The sequence below is a fragment of the Apteryx mantelli genome, chromosome 1, assembly GCF_036417845.1.
Source record: "Apteryx mantelli isolate bAptMan1 chromosome 1, bAptMan1.hap1, whole genome shotgun sequence".
NCBI classification, from domain to species: domain Eukaryota; kingdom Metazoa; phylum Chordata; class Aves; order Apterygiformes; family Apterygidae; genus Apteryx; species Apteryx mantelli.
The window spans coordinates 70,267,509-70,285,034 of NC_089978.1; the positions used below are offsets into that span (position 1 = coordinate 70,267,509).

The following is a 17,526-nucleotide window of genomic DNA, read 5'->3' on the forward strand; positions in this document are numbered from 1 at the left end:
TCTCTTCCCATTTGAGGCTGGCTGGACAAAATAGAATTATGTACCAGTTCTAGCAGATTCAAAAACTGTCAAAATCTTCAATAAAATCTTCCTGCGCTTCTTTGCTACTGCTATGTTTCCATCCCTTTTCTGAACAGCAGCAGCTCAGTTCTTGATCACATGAGAATACAGTTTTATAACTACAATGTATTTTCAAAGCCATGCTGTGCATTTCACTTCTCTTTCTTCAGATTTTCAAGTAGGAAAAGGATCTGGGGACACCTAAAGCACTGGAAAGAAGGCTGAAAAACTGGAAGCAATAAAAGCAGGGACAGGAACATAACATGTGACAAAACAGTAGGTATGCTCAGGTATGCTGTGGAGTTCTGTGCAGTTATATCTTTGCTCATTCCAAATATGAGAGCAGTTTATTTATTTTTTTTTGAAGTACGGTATTATTTCTAAGGTTTTCTTTTTTTCCTCCAAGTGTGGCTAGTGGAATTCTAGTTATATTATCAACATAAACTACATACAATTCATTTTAGCAACTATCTCTAAAGTAGGAGTAGAAGTGGTATTAAGCCTACCTAATTTTAAACAGTTACAGTCTTAAAACATACCAGACCATTTCTAGTGTGACCTATGGAAATAACGATCTCAACATACTTGCTGCATCTCTATTTCAAGGGATGCAATTCTTTCTTTCAACCTGCGGTTCTCAGACTCTGCACTGATTAGCGCCAGTCTAACAGAGCTACAATCTGCTTCTGCTTGATGGCATTTTGTTTCCCAGCTTTCTCCTTCTTCACAGGCTTTGTGGTAATTCTCCAAAAGCTCGCAGTTCTCTCTCTCCTAAAACATAAAGCTTGTTTGTTTAATGATTTCCAATACGCTTCACTAAATAGGAACATTCATAGGTCTACAAGTATGAGATGGCATTGAATTTTCTCTCTCTCTCTATTGAAAACTTTGCCATTTAGCCAAAATATTGAGAGACTCTTCCGGAATCAGTGTTTTGTTCAAGATGGCCACATTTTGATGCTCAAGAGACATCTGTTAAAAACGGCTAAATTAACATAAAAAATGTGAGGTATAGCAATATATTGCAGAAATACTTTATTTGCTATTAATACCATATGGTAATAAAGATGAAAGATTCCCAAATCCCTGTATTATTCACTTGCTCAACTTTTAAGTTTAGTACATATACACACACATGCACAGAGAAAAAAAAACTCAGTGAACTATACTTCCTTATCTGTGCGTTGCAAAAACAGCCAAGAAAATGTGTTCGAACTATTACAATTGTACTTGCAGAACTCAAATAAAGTTTCAGCTAAGAAGCAAAATCTTCCATGAAAATATAGTTAAAATTTCAATCTTTGTTCAAACGATAGTTTTTATTAACAGATTAAATCTACATACTCACTTTAGACATCAGCACACCCTTCAGCCTGACAATATCTTTGTTTGAATCCTGGGCTTTCAGCTTCACATCATCAAGCTCATTCTGGTACTTTGCTAGCTTTTTATGTAGCACCTGTAAAGAAAGATTTGTTTCAAAGGTTAAAGCACAGTTTGTATCTTTACAAAAAGTAGAATTAGTGCATAACTTATACATAACTTATTAGTGCATTAGTGCACAGCTTATGGCTTTATTAACTAGATTTTTAAAGGTTACATGAAATCTAAACCATGTATATTTCTACAAACAAAATTTTGCATTTATCAAAAATATTTACTTTTTCTGACTTGTAAGTAATATTAAGTCTTCTTAAAAAGAAGAAAAAGTAAGTTGGAAAATATAACAGTTAACTCCCCCCAAAAGATGGATCGTCTATTTAGTAGCTAGGTGGTTGCCCGCTTCAAGGAGCAGGGCTCAGAATCAGCTCCCTCTTTGTTACATGCTGCAACCTCTTAAAAACCCACACTTGAGAAAGCAGAAGACAACTAGAAAACTCAACTAACTAATCAAGCGGTTATCTCCTAATCAGGATAAACAAAGCCACAAGTATTAGGAGAAGGCACACAGAAGTTCTGGCAATTACTGCTTGAGAAACAGAACAAGAAGTGGCGGTGGGGGAGGAAATGGCAGAAAGGCTGGCTTTAACTGCCCTTTTCAAAAACTCTCCCTCACAGAATTACTAAGAGAACGCTCAGCTGCAAGAAGCGATATGCAGGAAAAAATATGGAGGAAACCCCTACTCATGGAGAATATGGAGAAACCCCTGTTCCTGAGTGGAATGATGACCTACTGCAGGCCCTATGCTTAAGTTCTAGCTGCTTGGAAAACACATTGATGGACGAACAATCTGTGTGTATGAGGTGACATTTTAGTTTAAGCATTTTAACCACTGTCATTAGTAACTGTGTACAGATAAATATTAGATAAATATTATATAATGGGTTGTTGTATTATAATTAAATATTTCTTTTCTTTTATCCAAAAGACACTTCAAAGGAAAGTAAATACAACACTGTTAATAAATTTTTGAGCCTTCATAAATACATACTGTGTTAAAATTTGTAAGCTGGTAAATGCTCTGGGCTAGGCACAGTACAATATAAGAAGCACCCTCTCCCTCTTTATAGTATTTTTCCATAAAAGCAATGGTTGTAACTGCCACAGTGATTTTTATGTAAAGATTAATTAGCTGATCCTCAAGACAAATATCTGTACCATTACATAAAAATAGCTGGTCCCCTTTATATACGTGAGCTGACCAATAAGGGTAAATCACAGTATGAAAAATGAGATTAAAACTAGTTTGCAGATTTATTTTTCACATGATAGCCCACAAGTTCTGTGCATCACTTGAACAATACATAGTTTTCCTTTTTAGGCAAGGGTTCTTTATATAGATATACCTGATTTTCTTGCTTAATATTAGAAAGATGCTCTTGTAACCTGTCATTCTCCTGAACTAATGATTCTCTGCTCTTGTTAGTCTGTGTAAGTTCATCATTGGTTTCTTCTAGCTGTTGATGCAAACTGGTGATATCTTTCTCACAGATACAGAGAGCTTCAGCAGATTTTCTAAGCAGCAAATAATAAATATTTCAGGTATGACAATATTGCCCAACCTAATACAAATGATAGCTTTTCCTGCAGTTAAGTTTTCAAAAAATAAAACAAAGTTATAACATTTTAATATTTTTAGAATAAAAAAACCAAAACTATTCATTAGCATGTTCTATGATTCAATTTTTGAGTTAGTACTTTCACAGATGTCATAAATTAATTAAAATTTTAAAATGTACTTGAAATCTTAGCCTTACTTTGTGGAACGCTCCAACTCGGAAATCAGAATCTTGAAATCTGAAATGTTTTTTTCCTTAAAAAGAAATATATAATTTAAAAAAAATCTTGTTTCTCCGCAGTTAATAAATAGAAACATTTAAATAGGTTTTCCTTCTGTTAACTGTTTTATTTTTCATCTTGATTTAACTATTTAATGCAAAAAGGATTCTCCTTTTCCAAGTTTCATTATGTTTACAGTTGAAAATTCTGATAATCTACTTTGGCAAATAAAGGAACAAGTATTATTAACTTCTGCAAAATATAACCTTTTTTAACATTAAATTTCTTTATCCTTTGTAGTTCTAATGTATTTGTCTCACACTCCCAAAAATAAATATCTTCTATTAGATAAGGCATTATGGCTTTTCTACAATGAATAAACTACCAGGGTCTGGTAGTTTTTAACTGATAAAACAAGAATTCCATCACTGTATTTTCATGAAGAAGCTAGCAAGAAGCGCATCACGTTACTCCACTGCCTTTGGATAAAAATATTAAAAGGCGCATAGACAAGCTGAGGAAATGTCTTTCATTGGTAACAAAAGAAACATTAGAGATAGCTATCTCTTCCCTAAAATGGACACCGTTTTACAATTTTAAATGCAAACTTGATGCTAATGCCAAGATGATTATGGCCCATCCTGCAAGATGCTTTCTTTATGTGACTTTGTTAAAATCAGTGCAAACCCTTAACAACTATACCAGGTAAAATGTACCATATTTAGTTTAGCCTAATCTGACATCCAGAGGACTTAAGCTGAAGTGAAAGATAACATCTCAGAACTATGAACTAAGCAGCTTTACTATATAGTTTGAATTCACACTGTGCAATAAACTGATGCAATTTTCTTAAGTAAACTAGTCCTTAAGGTGAAAAGAATATCATACAAATGCATCTTCAATGACAACAATGACAGTATTGTTTGGCACTCCTTATCTTTAACATAAATGGATCCCAAGAAAGAATTTAGGCTGAATTTTAAGAGAAAAGATTTTATTGGCTACTTTATTTTCCTCGACTTCAGGAAAATAATGAAAGTCTACTCTCTTGAAAAATATTTGAACTTGGACCATACAAAACACCAAACTGAGATGTTCAACATTGCTCAAACTTAATGCTGTTAAAGTTAAAATAAGTTTTATTGTAGCCTTCAAATTGGAGCAGAACTAGGTCAGCATTGAGCCCTACTGTAGATAACCAACCCAAGACAGGCAGGATAACCAAACAGATCCTTTCGCTATTTATCTTTTGTGATTCCATAATTTGTTTACATGTTGTTTACATGTTATTTACATGTTAGAACATACTTTAACCATCAGGCTTTCTTCAAGAGTAGCAATCTTCTTTTTTCCTTCTTTGACACGGTCTTGCAAAGTTTCTTTTTCTTTATCAAATTGTGTAATTGTTTTCTTCAAAGCACAGATTTCCTCTTCTTGTATAAGACTTTGTTTTGAAAAGTTATCTGGACACAATCAGAAAGGTCTCATTTTTATTAACTCAATTCAACCCATTTGAAATAAAAATTATTTAATATACTTCTGAAGCAAAGAAGATGACAGAAAACATGACAAAAGCTCCCCTTCAAGAAAACACTGAAGCATGTACTTTTTCATAAATGTATAAATAATCCTACTGATATTTACAGAACTGCATTCTTTGTTTCATCAATGCCTTAAATTACTTGACTCAAGAAATCTATCTTTATTTAAACAGCAAATGTTCAGATCATTTTAACACCTGAGAAAGTTATTTTTAACAATAAAGTGTTTAATAAACAGATTTACAATAGACAGAAGCAATGTATAGACTACAGCCTGTAATGATTGACATGAAGAATTAGAGACGGATATCCTGATGTTTGTCTGTTTTTCCTGAGACTGTCCTTGATTCAACTGAACTTCATGCAAAAGTGAATAAAAGTGATTTTTTAATAAAATTCAACACCACTTAAAAAATTTGTAAAGACATCAGTGTAATTAGGCTTATCTAATGATACTTATTAAGTCCTCGCTTCCAGGAGATAAAACTTTCAAAGTAAAATCACCTATAGCTCTGTTGTTCAGGGACATAATATATAGCATATATTCAAGTTCTATTTTTTCCACAGAACCTCCCCCTATATCAAAGCACAAGATGAAGGGTGCTCAAACTTCCAGCTCATATTTTTGGATGTATGGCTCTAGAATCTGCTAATAGAGTGTTCAAACCTTACTCTAAAGAAAATTCTAAGCAAGGGTGTGTTATCACAATTTTACAGAGAAGGAACAGAGGCACAAAGACCAGTGCAAAACACTATCTGATAATTTTAGATGCCCAAATCAAGGACCTAAATTTTCAGGATACAGAACGTGTTCAAGAAAAATAACAATTGATTGCTGCCACAGCTGTAAGTGATCAACATTTCTGAAAAATCAAAGTTTTATAGCAGACACTCCAAAAATAGGTCATATATATAGTAAGTGACCAATTCTTAAAAGTCTGGTTGTGCATCATCCAAAAATTCTATAGTGCAATAGTATATACAGCAATAGTATAAAATACTGCATAGTAACATTTAACAACTTTAACAGTGAGTGTGCTTTCTCTTTCCGCAATTACCTGCTTTATTTATTGTACTTTCAGCTAAGGAGAAAATCTTACAGACAAGCTTGCTTCACTAGACAAGATTGGTTTGCTCCCTACAAGATTATGTAAAAGTTGCAGCAATAGAAAAACACCATGATAGTGCAACTAAAGACAATACTTTAAGTTAAAAAACACAGGGGTTTATTTATTTATTAAGTAGTATAGACAACTTGAAGTCTGGCAATTCCCTACTTCTTAGTGTTTATCTCTGGTAAATTACTTAATTTGCATGAAAAGCAAAAAACAGGATTTGAATTCCCATCATACACCTTTGACCTAGAAGACAAATGGTCATCAGGACTAAACTGTCATTCTCTCTGTGGACAAGCCCTGGAAACAGTCACCTTGCCAAGTTTAAATTTTTTTGCTGACAAGAGAAGATAAGATGAGACTTGGGAATCCTGAGTTCCATTTCAGACTCCAAAAGGCAAAAGGTTCTCTAGCAGGCACAAACACTTTCCTTCCATCTTCTCCAACTCTGCCTCTCTAAAGAGTACCAATAGCTGCTCATCCTTTCTTTCTGCTTGGTCATCCTCAAATCTTACAGTTTCTCATCCCAGTGCCTTTCCCTACCAGTCCTAAATTCTTAATTCACATTTTCTGTCTCAGTCTCTCCTTTTACTTGCAATCTTTCTACTACTGCTCCTACTTCCAGCTTTACTGTCCAAGTCCTAAATTCTTTGCGTGTGTAGCTGCTCTCAGATTCTAGTCACTGTGTATTTCCAATGGCTCTAAGTCCTACCCACCATCTCTGGACTAGTCATCCAACTTCAAGGATCTTTCCAGTCTCTTTAACCACTAGCTCTCCTCATTGGATGTCTCCAATTCCTTTTCATTCCCTCCCCTCATTTTATTAATTTTCAGTCTCTGATTTCTTGCATAGTCCCAGCTTTCCCTGGCTCCTCATTCACATACTGTTTCTGTCTTCACTGACTCCCAATCTCACTGTTTCGTATTTACAGCTTCCTTGGACAAACAATCCTCCTTTTTGCAATTCTTTTTCCAGACAGCATCCCTGTTCTTCACTTGTCCCTTGGCTCTTCATTAATTTCACTTCTCCTACCTACTCCACCAGGATGAAGCTGCCCCAACCAAACTGTAATCTCAGTATCCTTTCCTTATAAATCCTGCAGTTAAAATCTCCCAACTTTCTTAACTCAGGACACTCTCCCTCCACACCTAAGTTGCAGTTATCCTTCAGATCAACATCTTCCTCTATTATCCCTGTGATGATAGGACAAGGGAGAGCACAAGAATGAGAGACTCCATTAATTTCAAGATTCTTTGCCTGGACTTGTCTCATAACTATAAAAAATCCTGTGAATTCTGGACTGCAACATGCTTCAATCAGATGATATGAGACCTCAGATGCCAAATTCAGCATTCAATAACTGTAATTTTTCTGAGGCTTAAAATACTCTTAATTTGGACACATTTCCTGTGAATGATTAAAAGTGTACAATAACACAGAGACTACCATGCCCTATCAAACATTAAGTCCCCACTTCACCATACAGGGGTTCTAGGACTTCTTAACAAAATATGTGCATTTTAATGTGGAAAAAACATCTTTTTCTCTAGCATTCTCAGGAGTGGCTTAAACACCTTAGCTAAAACACTAAAAAAAAATTAAGTTCACTTTGAATGAAGTGTTTATTCATTTGAATGAAATGTTTCAATCCAAATCACTGAAGTTTCAAAGTTGTAAGTAATGGAAAACAAGGTATGTTCATAGCATAAGGCAACTCTAACATTAGTTTTCACTAGTTACAGGTTAGCTTTATTTTCCCTTCACAAATTCACTTCTGCATTTCAATTTGGGAACAAATTATGTTGACTGCATCTACAGAAAAGTTGTATTTTTGGAAGTGGTAAAATATTCCTTAGCACACTACAAATAATTCCAGTATCAACCTCCTTTACTCTAATATAAAAAAGCTGCAACACATGATGTAGGATATATACTCAAAAGGATGCTTTCTTGATTGCAACCTCATCATTTATGTATGCTGAGAGGTGTTACCAACACCGTAGTGGACCATAGATGTAACTGATATGCTCAAACACTGCACATAGGTATCAACAGATATTGTTCAGCTGACAGTATGAGTGGTCACTAAAATTTATAAGAGATTTATTATGTCATTTTAAAATGCAAAAACCTTCCAATACTGAAAGAAAACAGAAGTTTTGCCCTTTAACAGTTAAAATTGTCAAAAACATTTATATTTGCATTAAACCTGTTTTTATTCAGCCCACAAGAAATGAAGGAAAAAAAGCAATAATATACCAATTAGTTTAATGAATTTTATTAAAACAATTGTATCTGTCACTCACCAATTTTTTCATCCAAAAGCATAATTTTCTCTTGGGTAAGTTGTAATTCATATTTTTTCTTAGCAAGGCTTTGCTGAGTCTCCAAAAGACTCTGTTCTGTCTTTTCTTTCAATAAACTGGAAAAGCAAAAGTATTAAACAGAATTGAGCCATTCACATATGCCTTTACTTTTTGGTATATCACTAAAACTGCAAAAGTTAAGAAAAAGCAAGATTCTTCAGTATACTTTATACTATTTGGGATATTATATTAGTGTTTAACCTTAATGCCTCCATATTAAAGCTTGAATATTCCTGCAAAGAATCACAAAAAAAGTAAGATTTGGTTTTTTGGTCCACCTGTTCTAAACTTATCAAAAAATAATTAAAATAAAAAGTCTCTACTTGGGACATACATTGGAATGCTCGACCTGTTTCAAGTTATGCCTGAGGTGTGTGTTCGAACCATGTAGCAATGTTAATGCCTCCTCAAACCGTTTAAGAAAACGAAGAGAAATATTAACATGGTGTTGGGGGAGAAGAAAAGTTATTTTACTAGCAGCAATTTATCCTCAAGAAAACAATTTTTACAGTGTTCATAAAGATAAGAACTTGTTAGAAAGCAGCAATAACTTAGAACTGGATTTCTCAAAGGAGTTCATGTTATTTTAGAAATCATAGCATCTTTAATGAAGCACTGTGGGCCAGCACCATTAGGATTCACAATATCATGCTCTAGCATCCAGCTTTCCTGCCAGTCAAAGTCCAACAAAAAACTACAACAGCCATGAAACAACTACATCAGTCACTTGTAAGGAAACAGAGGATTAGAAGAATATTTGCTTGAGTTATATTTAAGGAAATTAAAGAAAAAAAGCCTCGGGATCTTCTCTTGCAAACTGGTCACTCTCCAGCCCATAGATGCTTCTGTGACCTAGTCCTCTTCTCTCTGCACAAATTTCACAAACGCTTGATCTTCACCTCCACTAAGTAAATTCTGATGTTTATCTTGCACTCACTGACCTTCTTCCCTAAAGGCTTCACTTGAGTCTAGTCCTACTGCGTGTTCCTAATGATGGTTAGGAGCACCAACTCAGCAGCAGGCCATAAACCTTATGTGAAGCTTCAATTTAGTTTCCTCCTCCTGAAAAAATTCTGAGACTGAGAAAAGGATGTTTGAAACTAACTAAACATGTGACCTATTAGTTTATGTATGTTTGCTTGCTTCTATAAAACAAACAAAAATACTGAAAACAATTTATTAAAAAAAAAGTTCAATGTCTACTCAATTACATCAAAAAACATCAAGCTTCACAACCTGTAACAGAAAGCTCCTAAACCTATGTTGGAGTGAATTTTACTTTTTCACTGAAGGTTTTTTTCAGCATGCCTTGAATATCAACAAACCAAGAAAATTTTACATGTAAATAAAGCATAAGGAAAGCAAGTTCATTTGAAAAAGTAGGATGGCTTATAAGAACAACCATTACCAATTCCTTTTGCTTTGACCTAAATAACAGTTATGAAAACCAACAAACTCATGTTATTCATTAAACTAAAGTAATTGTATACCTTTACTTACCCAAGTGAAACACATTCAACTTTCTGTCGGCTCAATTCAGTTTCAGAGTCCAGTGTTCTTCTTGCCAATGTTTTCATCTCCGTTTCCAGAGAATCTACAGTCTCTTTCATTAGCGCCAGTTTGGACATTTGTTCTAACCTTTCACTGTCTAGCTATAAATATAATTAAACATTAAAAGTTGCAAAAAGCTGATTTCTACAAAGCATTTCTCTTACTAATTCAACTTCTACTCTATTTTTAACACAAATGTTTTACCGAGGGAGAGATCTCCAGGTATCTCCCTTACTCAGGGCCTGATTCAAAGCCTAATGAAGGTACCTGACAAAGAACTGAAATGTGGTTCCCACTTTCCCTTCAAGTACAGTCAATTGCCTGTCTTTCAGATCTCTAGGAATATTTTGGTTTATTAATGCAAATTTGTAATTATGCCCAAGTACAAAAAAGTTTGGCATTCATCAACATTAAAAGCTTTCAGTGAGGACAGAAGACACTATTATGGTTGTAAGAAGGGAGAAATCACAGTTCAGGATACAGCACTACAAATGATAGATTGAGGCCTCTACTAAGTCATATAGCTATGCTGGTACCTGAATAGAGAAATTACTGTAAAACAATTACATAAAGCACCATATGGTCAAATTACCACCATAAAGCCTGTAAGTTTGTACCTAGAACAAAGAACTGCTCCAGAAACTCGTTTGTACTCAGGAAAAGCTATATTAAAATTTAGATTAAAAAAAAGCGGCATTTGATTTGATAACTCTTTCAAATCAGCTCTTCCAAGGTTAAAAAAAAGTTTCATCTCATCCCTCAGCTTATTTACTGATTCTTTCTGTACCAAATTCTGTGTTATTATAATCAAAGGTCAGACCACTTAAGAGCAAACCAATAAGCCTTGGACATGCAGTAACTTTCTCAGTATTAAGTGCAATAAATTGAATACTGAAGTATTGCCCTCAAAGGATACCAAATAAACTGAAGACAGAAAACAATGTAGTTAAAACAGGACTATTCCCAAAATACACTACACACCATATGTGAAGCATGTGATTAAAGCTAATTTACTGTTCAGAGTACTCAGAACTATTTAAGCCTACAATGTATTCTTCATTATGGATGCAGACAGTTTAATATTATAATCCTTGGAACTACTTTTTTAAGCTTGGTAGTATTTAACAGGTTGAAGGGGAAAGACAAATATGATCAGAATTTATAGCCACAGGATCTAGGAGAAAGAGACACTACAAAAATCACTGTTTATCTATTTAAAATCAAGTTCTAGAGACTGTATATACACTTAAGATTTATATACATTTTATTAATATTTTTATTTTCTATTTGAGGGCCTTATATTAGCCAAAAATTGCACCTATAAGTAACTTAAACCATATTAACTTAAAAAGGACTTGTCAGAGCAGTATAATTACAGATCTGGCCTTAACAATACAGGATCATAAAATAATTCAGGTTGGAAGGCACCTCAGGAGGTCTCTAGTCCAACCTCCTGCTCAAAGCAGGGCCAGCTCTGAGGTCTGACCCGGTTGCTCATGGCTTAATCCAGTTGGGTCTTGAAAACCTGCAAGGATGGAGACTGCTCAGCCTCCCTTGGCAATCTGCTCCATTGCTCGTCTGCTGCATGAGGAAAAAGTGTTTCCTGGTATCCAGCTTGAACCCTTCTTACTTCAATTTATGCCACTTGTTGCTCATCCCTCCACCACGCACCACTGAAGAGCTTGCCTCTGTCTTCTTGACAGACTGGTACTGGCAGGTGGCTCTTAGATACCCCTGTAATCACCTCTTCTCTAGGCTGTACAAGCCCAGTTCTCCCAGCTTCTTCTCACAGGGCAAGGGCTCCAGCCCCTACCACGTTAGGGGCCCTCCACTGAATTCACTCCCATTTGGCAATGTCTTTTTTGTACTGGGGGCAGCAAAACTGAATGCAGTATTCTAGGTGTGGTCTAACGAGTACTGAGAAAAGGGGGACAATCACTTCTCTTACCAGCCTCCAGGTAGAATATGATCCATACCACTAACCCTCTGAGCCCGACCATCCAACCAAGTCTTTCCCCATCTAGTTGTCCACTCATCCAGACCATAACATCCTAACTTGGATACAAAAATATTGTGGGTAAGTGTTGAAAGCCTTGCTGAAGTCTAGGTAAACGACATTCACTGCTCTCCCCTTGTCCAGTCATTTAATCACAGAAGGCAATCAGTTTGGTCCTGCAGGATTAACCATAAACATCACCTGTATTACATTTACAATTTCATAAATAATTACTTTCCCTTACATTCTGAACTGTTGTTTCCAGCTCTTCAATTCTCTGTTCCAAGTGAGCCTTCTCATTAAATGCAGTCCCTTGGGAAATCTGCAACAAACAACAAAAAAAATCACATACAGAACAAGTCAGAACTCATCACAGACGTGTAATGCAATTTACTCTCAATATTAGAACAGAAATCTTCAGCAATTCTAATTACACTGCTAAACAATTTTCATGTTAAAATAAGCTTGAGTGGAAAAAAAACCTTTAACTGCTCCCTGAGGCTATCACGTTCTGTAGTCATTCTTCGGAAATCAGACAGCGCTGTATCCCTTTCTGTCTCCACACGCCTTAGGATAGCTTGAGCTGTCACAGTACTTTTAGTAGTCTTGGGGCATTTGATAACTTCCTGACGAAGCCGGGATATCTCTTCCTGTGCCTGTTATTAAAAACAACAGTATACTGGAAATATGCAGTAGACAGTGTATTACTGTATACATAAACCACAGATAGGATTGGTTAAAGAATTTCCATCAGAACTGCTCAGTAAAAAATGGATTTTCATTCTAAAAAGCTTGCAAAAAGCAATCATCAGTGAAGAAAACGTTCATTATCTTTTTAATTCACATCATGGCAGATTTAGTTTTTAGCAATGAAATAGGTTTATAGAAGAGAATAAGAGCAAAAAACTTAACCTATAGTATTCACGAGACTCTTTAGTAATATTTTCAAATCAAACCATTTCAGGTGCTTGGTAGAAATATTTTTGTTTTACACTTCAAAATTGTAAAATCTTCTGGTTTGGGGAAATATTATAACTGGAATTAATAATGAGATGCACGTCTGGTAGTGCGGAGCATCTCAGAAATTGTGCAATACCAAGACAAAGTAAATACATACATTCTTTGATTCAGGAAAGAATTCTTATTCAAAACTTATAAAATTGTATTTAAGTGACAGATTAAAATCACAGAATTTTCAAAACTTTTTTAAATTTTTTAAATAAATGCTTTGCAGCCTATTTTTTTAAAAAAAGAAACAGAATAGGATTTTTTTCTTGTCCATCACCTTAAGTTATTTCATTAATCACACTAATATAAATAAAATTACCCGTTCATAAAGAATGACAATTTTGTCTCTTTCAGCTGTTAAAACCTTGATGTTACCCTGAATTTCTGCCACATGGCGCTCATATTTTTCCAGCATTGACTTATGTTCTTCACACTCTCTCAATATTTTCAAAACTTCTGGATCAGAACTTGCTCCCTTAAAGAATAATGTTACATAAGGTTAAAGTAGAGAAACAAAATGTGATATGCCTTCTTAATATTTCTGGTTTGGAAATTTCTATAGAAGATTTAATAAGTCTACAATCTAAAAACTTAAAGACAGTCAAGGCTGTACATACATCTCCCTTAGTACTAGAGACCAGATATACATACCATTTTCTAAAATATACATTTATTTTGAGCAGCAAAAGGCTATCACAAGATTGTACTATCAATCATCTTAAGAAATATTTAAAATGTAACCAGTTGTCAGTAACTACTTAAAGTGATATACATACATCCAGAGTGAAGCAGCAGTTAACTACATGTTATTTGCTGTTTCCCCATCATATGCAACCTTCTGTTCATAATCAATTAGTTTTTCTTACTGGTAATTATGGCGGTGGTAGCGTGGCATCACATAAACGAGCATTTAAAAGAAATGCACTCTTTCTGTCCCACAGTGTTTTCCAAGCTCACCTGGATGGCTGAAAATCTTTTTGACATGCTGCCACAAGTAGGCTTCTGCTTAGGACTTGAAGATGCGTTTCTAAGTACCTTCTGCAAATTATCAGCCTCACTTTTATAGTAATCTCTGTCCTCTTGCAATGTCTTAATAAAGGTATCAAGCCTTGAAGGTGACTTCCCTTGCTTTTTTTCAGCTTCTGCTTCTAAAATAACCTGGATCTAGCAAAAATTTGAGAGAGGGATGCATTTTTCATAAACACTACTGCAAATCCAGCATTTTAGCTTAATTATTCTAGTCTGAAGGAAAATTTTGGACATGTTTTCTAGTTCGGCTAGGCTGAAAACATGCTATTTAGCAATAGTAAACTTAATCTAGAGTGGAATCAGTTTGATTTTTGTCTTCAGATACAGTCCAGGTTCAGGAAAAAGAGTAAAAGGTGAGTTACTCTCAGGTGAGTGAATGAAAAAGGAAGCATGGGATACCTTTTCCTAGATCTGTATTACCAAGAAACTTGAAAATGGGGACAGTTTGACTACACCTAGGGGATAAAGAAATAAGTATGCAGTTACATTAATGGCAAACAAAGAACATCCTTTCTTCTATCTGAATATTACTATTAAATCACGTAATTGCATGTGCATAAAATGCTATTTTCTATTATCCTATTAAATCAAAAGTAACCAGTGCTGAAATTACATTCTTCACAACTGTAAATGTGATTTTCATCTTTCAACCATTCTATACTTGAAAAAAAGTGGCCAGAACCTACTTTTATTTCATCCCAGCAAACATACCTGAAAGTAGAGATGAATGTTAGAAACTCAGCCCAGAAGGTCTACTGCACAATATTAATTCTAAGATACCTTTGCTTCCTCAAGCTCCTTATCAGCGGTATTCAACAGCAGTTCTTTTTCTTTTTCCAGCTGCTCAGAGAGTTTGTCAATTACAGCAAGTTCTTTACGCAGATGGTCATTTTTATAGGTCAAACTATCCACTTGACTTTCAGCCACCTCCTTCCTATCATGCAGTTGCATGACGAATTGCCTTACATCATGGTTTTTCTTCTTCAGATCTTCAATCTACTGGGACCAGGAGGAATAAAGTATTTTACTTCATCTTCAGGGATTTGCAGGCAGTATTTCATAACAAAAAGGAATTTAGACTTTTTTTTTTACTTACTGAAAAAAAATCAGTATACAGTATTAACAAATTAAAACATGTACACTGCTAGCATCATTTTGGATAGATTAACTTTGAAGGGATCCAGACACTGGAGAATCAGATCCTTAATGTTCATGCTAAAAAATTAAGTAACTTATAATTTTTTTTTAGGCTTTGATCAGCAGCTTTCCTGGGTGTCCTCTCTACATGCAATGCATGCTCCTTTTTGGACTCAGGTGTGATGTAATTTTCAATATTGCAGACTGACAGTCATTTTCTCAAGCTGGGCTGCCACTACAGTTATTTTGTGATAGTAGCGGGAGAGCAAATGTCTCTCAAGGCCTTACGCACTATAGGTCTGTTAGATGTTAGGAGTGCCATTCATCATCCTCTATGACATGGGTCCATATCCTTCACACATGCAGAAAGGCCAGTAGAAAAGTAATAGATGAATTAATATTAATTCACCAGTTAATCAGTATAAGATTAATAATTTCCCTGAAACAAATTTGTTTTTAAAAATATTATATGGCCTTTTCTAAAAAAACAAAAAGTTGCTAACTTTTGCTAACTATTCTGTCAACTATCAACTTATCTTGAACATCTCAGTTTATAGGAGCATCACTGCCTGATACAGCTTTTTAGTTTTCTGAGTCCTCAGATTTCTAAGATCCCAGCCTAATCAAGATTTGGATATAGTGTTATGTAAAACCCTATTGTTTGCACATTAGTGTTGCATATTGTAATATATGAGAATTTAGTAACTTTGGATACTGCATTCCATGAGATTCATTCATTCCAATAATCAGTGTTTCTTCAGGTATTACTAGCAGTGAACAAAAATAAATTTTGAATTATTCAGGAAGACCTGAAAGATGCTTCATGAAAAAACCTTTCTGGGTGGGCTCTATCATGTGACATGCTGTAGTACTAAATTTTGCCACTTCTTCTGTTCAATAGGTACACGAATAAATTAAGAGAGTCAGTGAAAGAAATTAAGAATCAATTCTCATTGTATTTTTTTTCCACCAAAGCTGATTCAGCTAATGCTACAAAGTTAATAACTAAATACAGTTATAAACTTGATAAATATGAAGTGGTTGAATGGATAATCTAAGTAGTTTTAATAAAATAGAGGAATTATTCACAAAGAGGAGTAGAGACAGCATCTGTACTGCCATGTTTTGGGTTTTTTCCTCCACTCCTCATCAAGTTATAAAACTGGGGAGAATACAGCTCTGCTGTTACTGGAGGAAGTTCATAGTGGTGCCTGCAGTAGATGATGTGGGAAGAGGAGTGCTATGAAGGGCAGGGAAGCTAAATCCCTCTCTTCATCTGCATCTGAATATACAAAACACAAACGACGTTTAAAATGACAAAAATCAAAGTCTGAGTCAGGTCTGCACCCTCAAGCCTAAAATAACTGACAATATCAAAAATGTTTTTTGACTCCATACAAACAAGCTGTATCATTTTTTCCCCTTCACTTTCAGATAAGCAAGAAAGTTCTGGTATATACTCAGAATTATCATATTTAGACTATTGAAAAAGTAATGGTCCTTCACGGAACTGTTTAGCAACTCTCTTAGCAATTTACTCTCCTTCATACCAACAGGAATTTTAATTTGAGCATCTTAACTAATTACAATTGTGCTCATTGTGCTATATGATCAAAGCAGTGTCTAAGCAGACAAATTACAAATCACTTAAGGCTTTATAGCCTCAAAAACCAACACCATACTATCCAAAAAGATTCATAACTAACAAAAACCATGAAGTACAAACAACCTTTGCTCCTGTCATGTCTTTGCACTCTGTCCTAGCTCATGACAGCCTGTTCCAGCAATATAAACTCGGAAAGAGAATGCTACCATTTCCAGCATTCCTTTTCATTTTGCTATATCACTCAGTAGCAGCAGAAGACTCAAAAGCACATAATTTATTTCTAAAAATAGAGGAAATATATATCAGTAAGACACATGGACATAATTTGCAAAATTATCTCCATCTATCAGCATCCTCTCAAATAGAAAATAAGGCCAGAAACATTTTTGTATGTGCAAATTCCATTTAAACCCCAGACAGGAGTTAAACAGCAGTAGCTGAATTAAGATAGGGATATGAAGCTAGTTATCACCAACTCCACAAACACTTCGAAATAAAAAAGGAAGAGAAAATTTAGTGCTCTGTGGCTGCTTTCTAAGAATAACTATGATAAAATTAGATCACTGGAGTGAATCCCACAGTAACGAATGAAAGAGCCAAAGTGAGACAGAGTGAACGCTAAGTACAGCAGTGCTACCCTATAACCATACAAGCGCGGATGCCTTAACTGCTTTTTACTACACAGTTCACAGGGCTATTTAACACTTGAGTCAGTCTGCTACTCAGAGTACAGACAGTAGCCAACAGATCTAACAAGAGAATATGAACATTCAGTTATCCACCAACAGAAGTTCTTTATCATCACCAGCATGACCACAACAGCTTTTCTCCACACTCAGATCCAAAAGTTTCAAGGAAATTTAGGGCGGCTGGTTTGCTGAGTCATATCACTACCA

General features: G+C 35.0%; 1 protein-coding gene across 7 annotated transcripts in view; it reads right to left on the reverse strand.

The window, feature by feature from the left end:
* The window catches only part of TSGA10 (testis specific 10), a 31,599-nt gene that overhangs the window by 12,972 nt on the left and 1,101 nt on the right, over nucleotides 1-17,526 (reverse strand). For 3 of the 7 annotated variants that reach the window (XM_067294480.1, XM_067294492.1, XM_013954176.2), the window contains exons 2-13: nucleotides 14,668-14,883; nucleotides 13,816-14,022; nucleotides 13,178-13,333; nucleotides 12,333-12,506; nucleotides 12,095-12,172; nucleotides 9,804-9,955; nucleotides 8,244-8,359; nucleotides 4,589-4,743; nucleotides 3,259-3,314; nucleotides 2,848-3,016; nucleotides 1,409-1,519; nucleotides 646-831 (exon numbers count right to left, since the gene is read on the reverse strand). In XM_067294480.1, the coding sequence (XP_067150581.1) occupies nucleotides 646-831; nucleotides 1,409-1,519; nucleotides 2,848-3,016; nucleotides 3,259-3,314; nucleotides 4,589-4,743; nucleotides 8,244-8,359; nucleotides 9,804-9,955; nucleotides 12,095-12,172; nucleotides 12,333-12,506; nucleotides 13,178-13,333; nucleotides 13,816-14,022; nucleotides 14,668-14,838 (1,731 nt within the window). In that variant the 5' untranslated portion in view covers nucleotides 14,839-14,883. The other 4 variants (XM_067294502.1, XM_067294472.1, XM_067294511.1 and 1 more) reach the window with 3 other exon arrangements.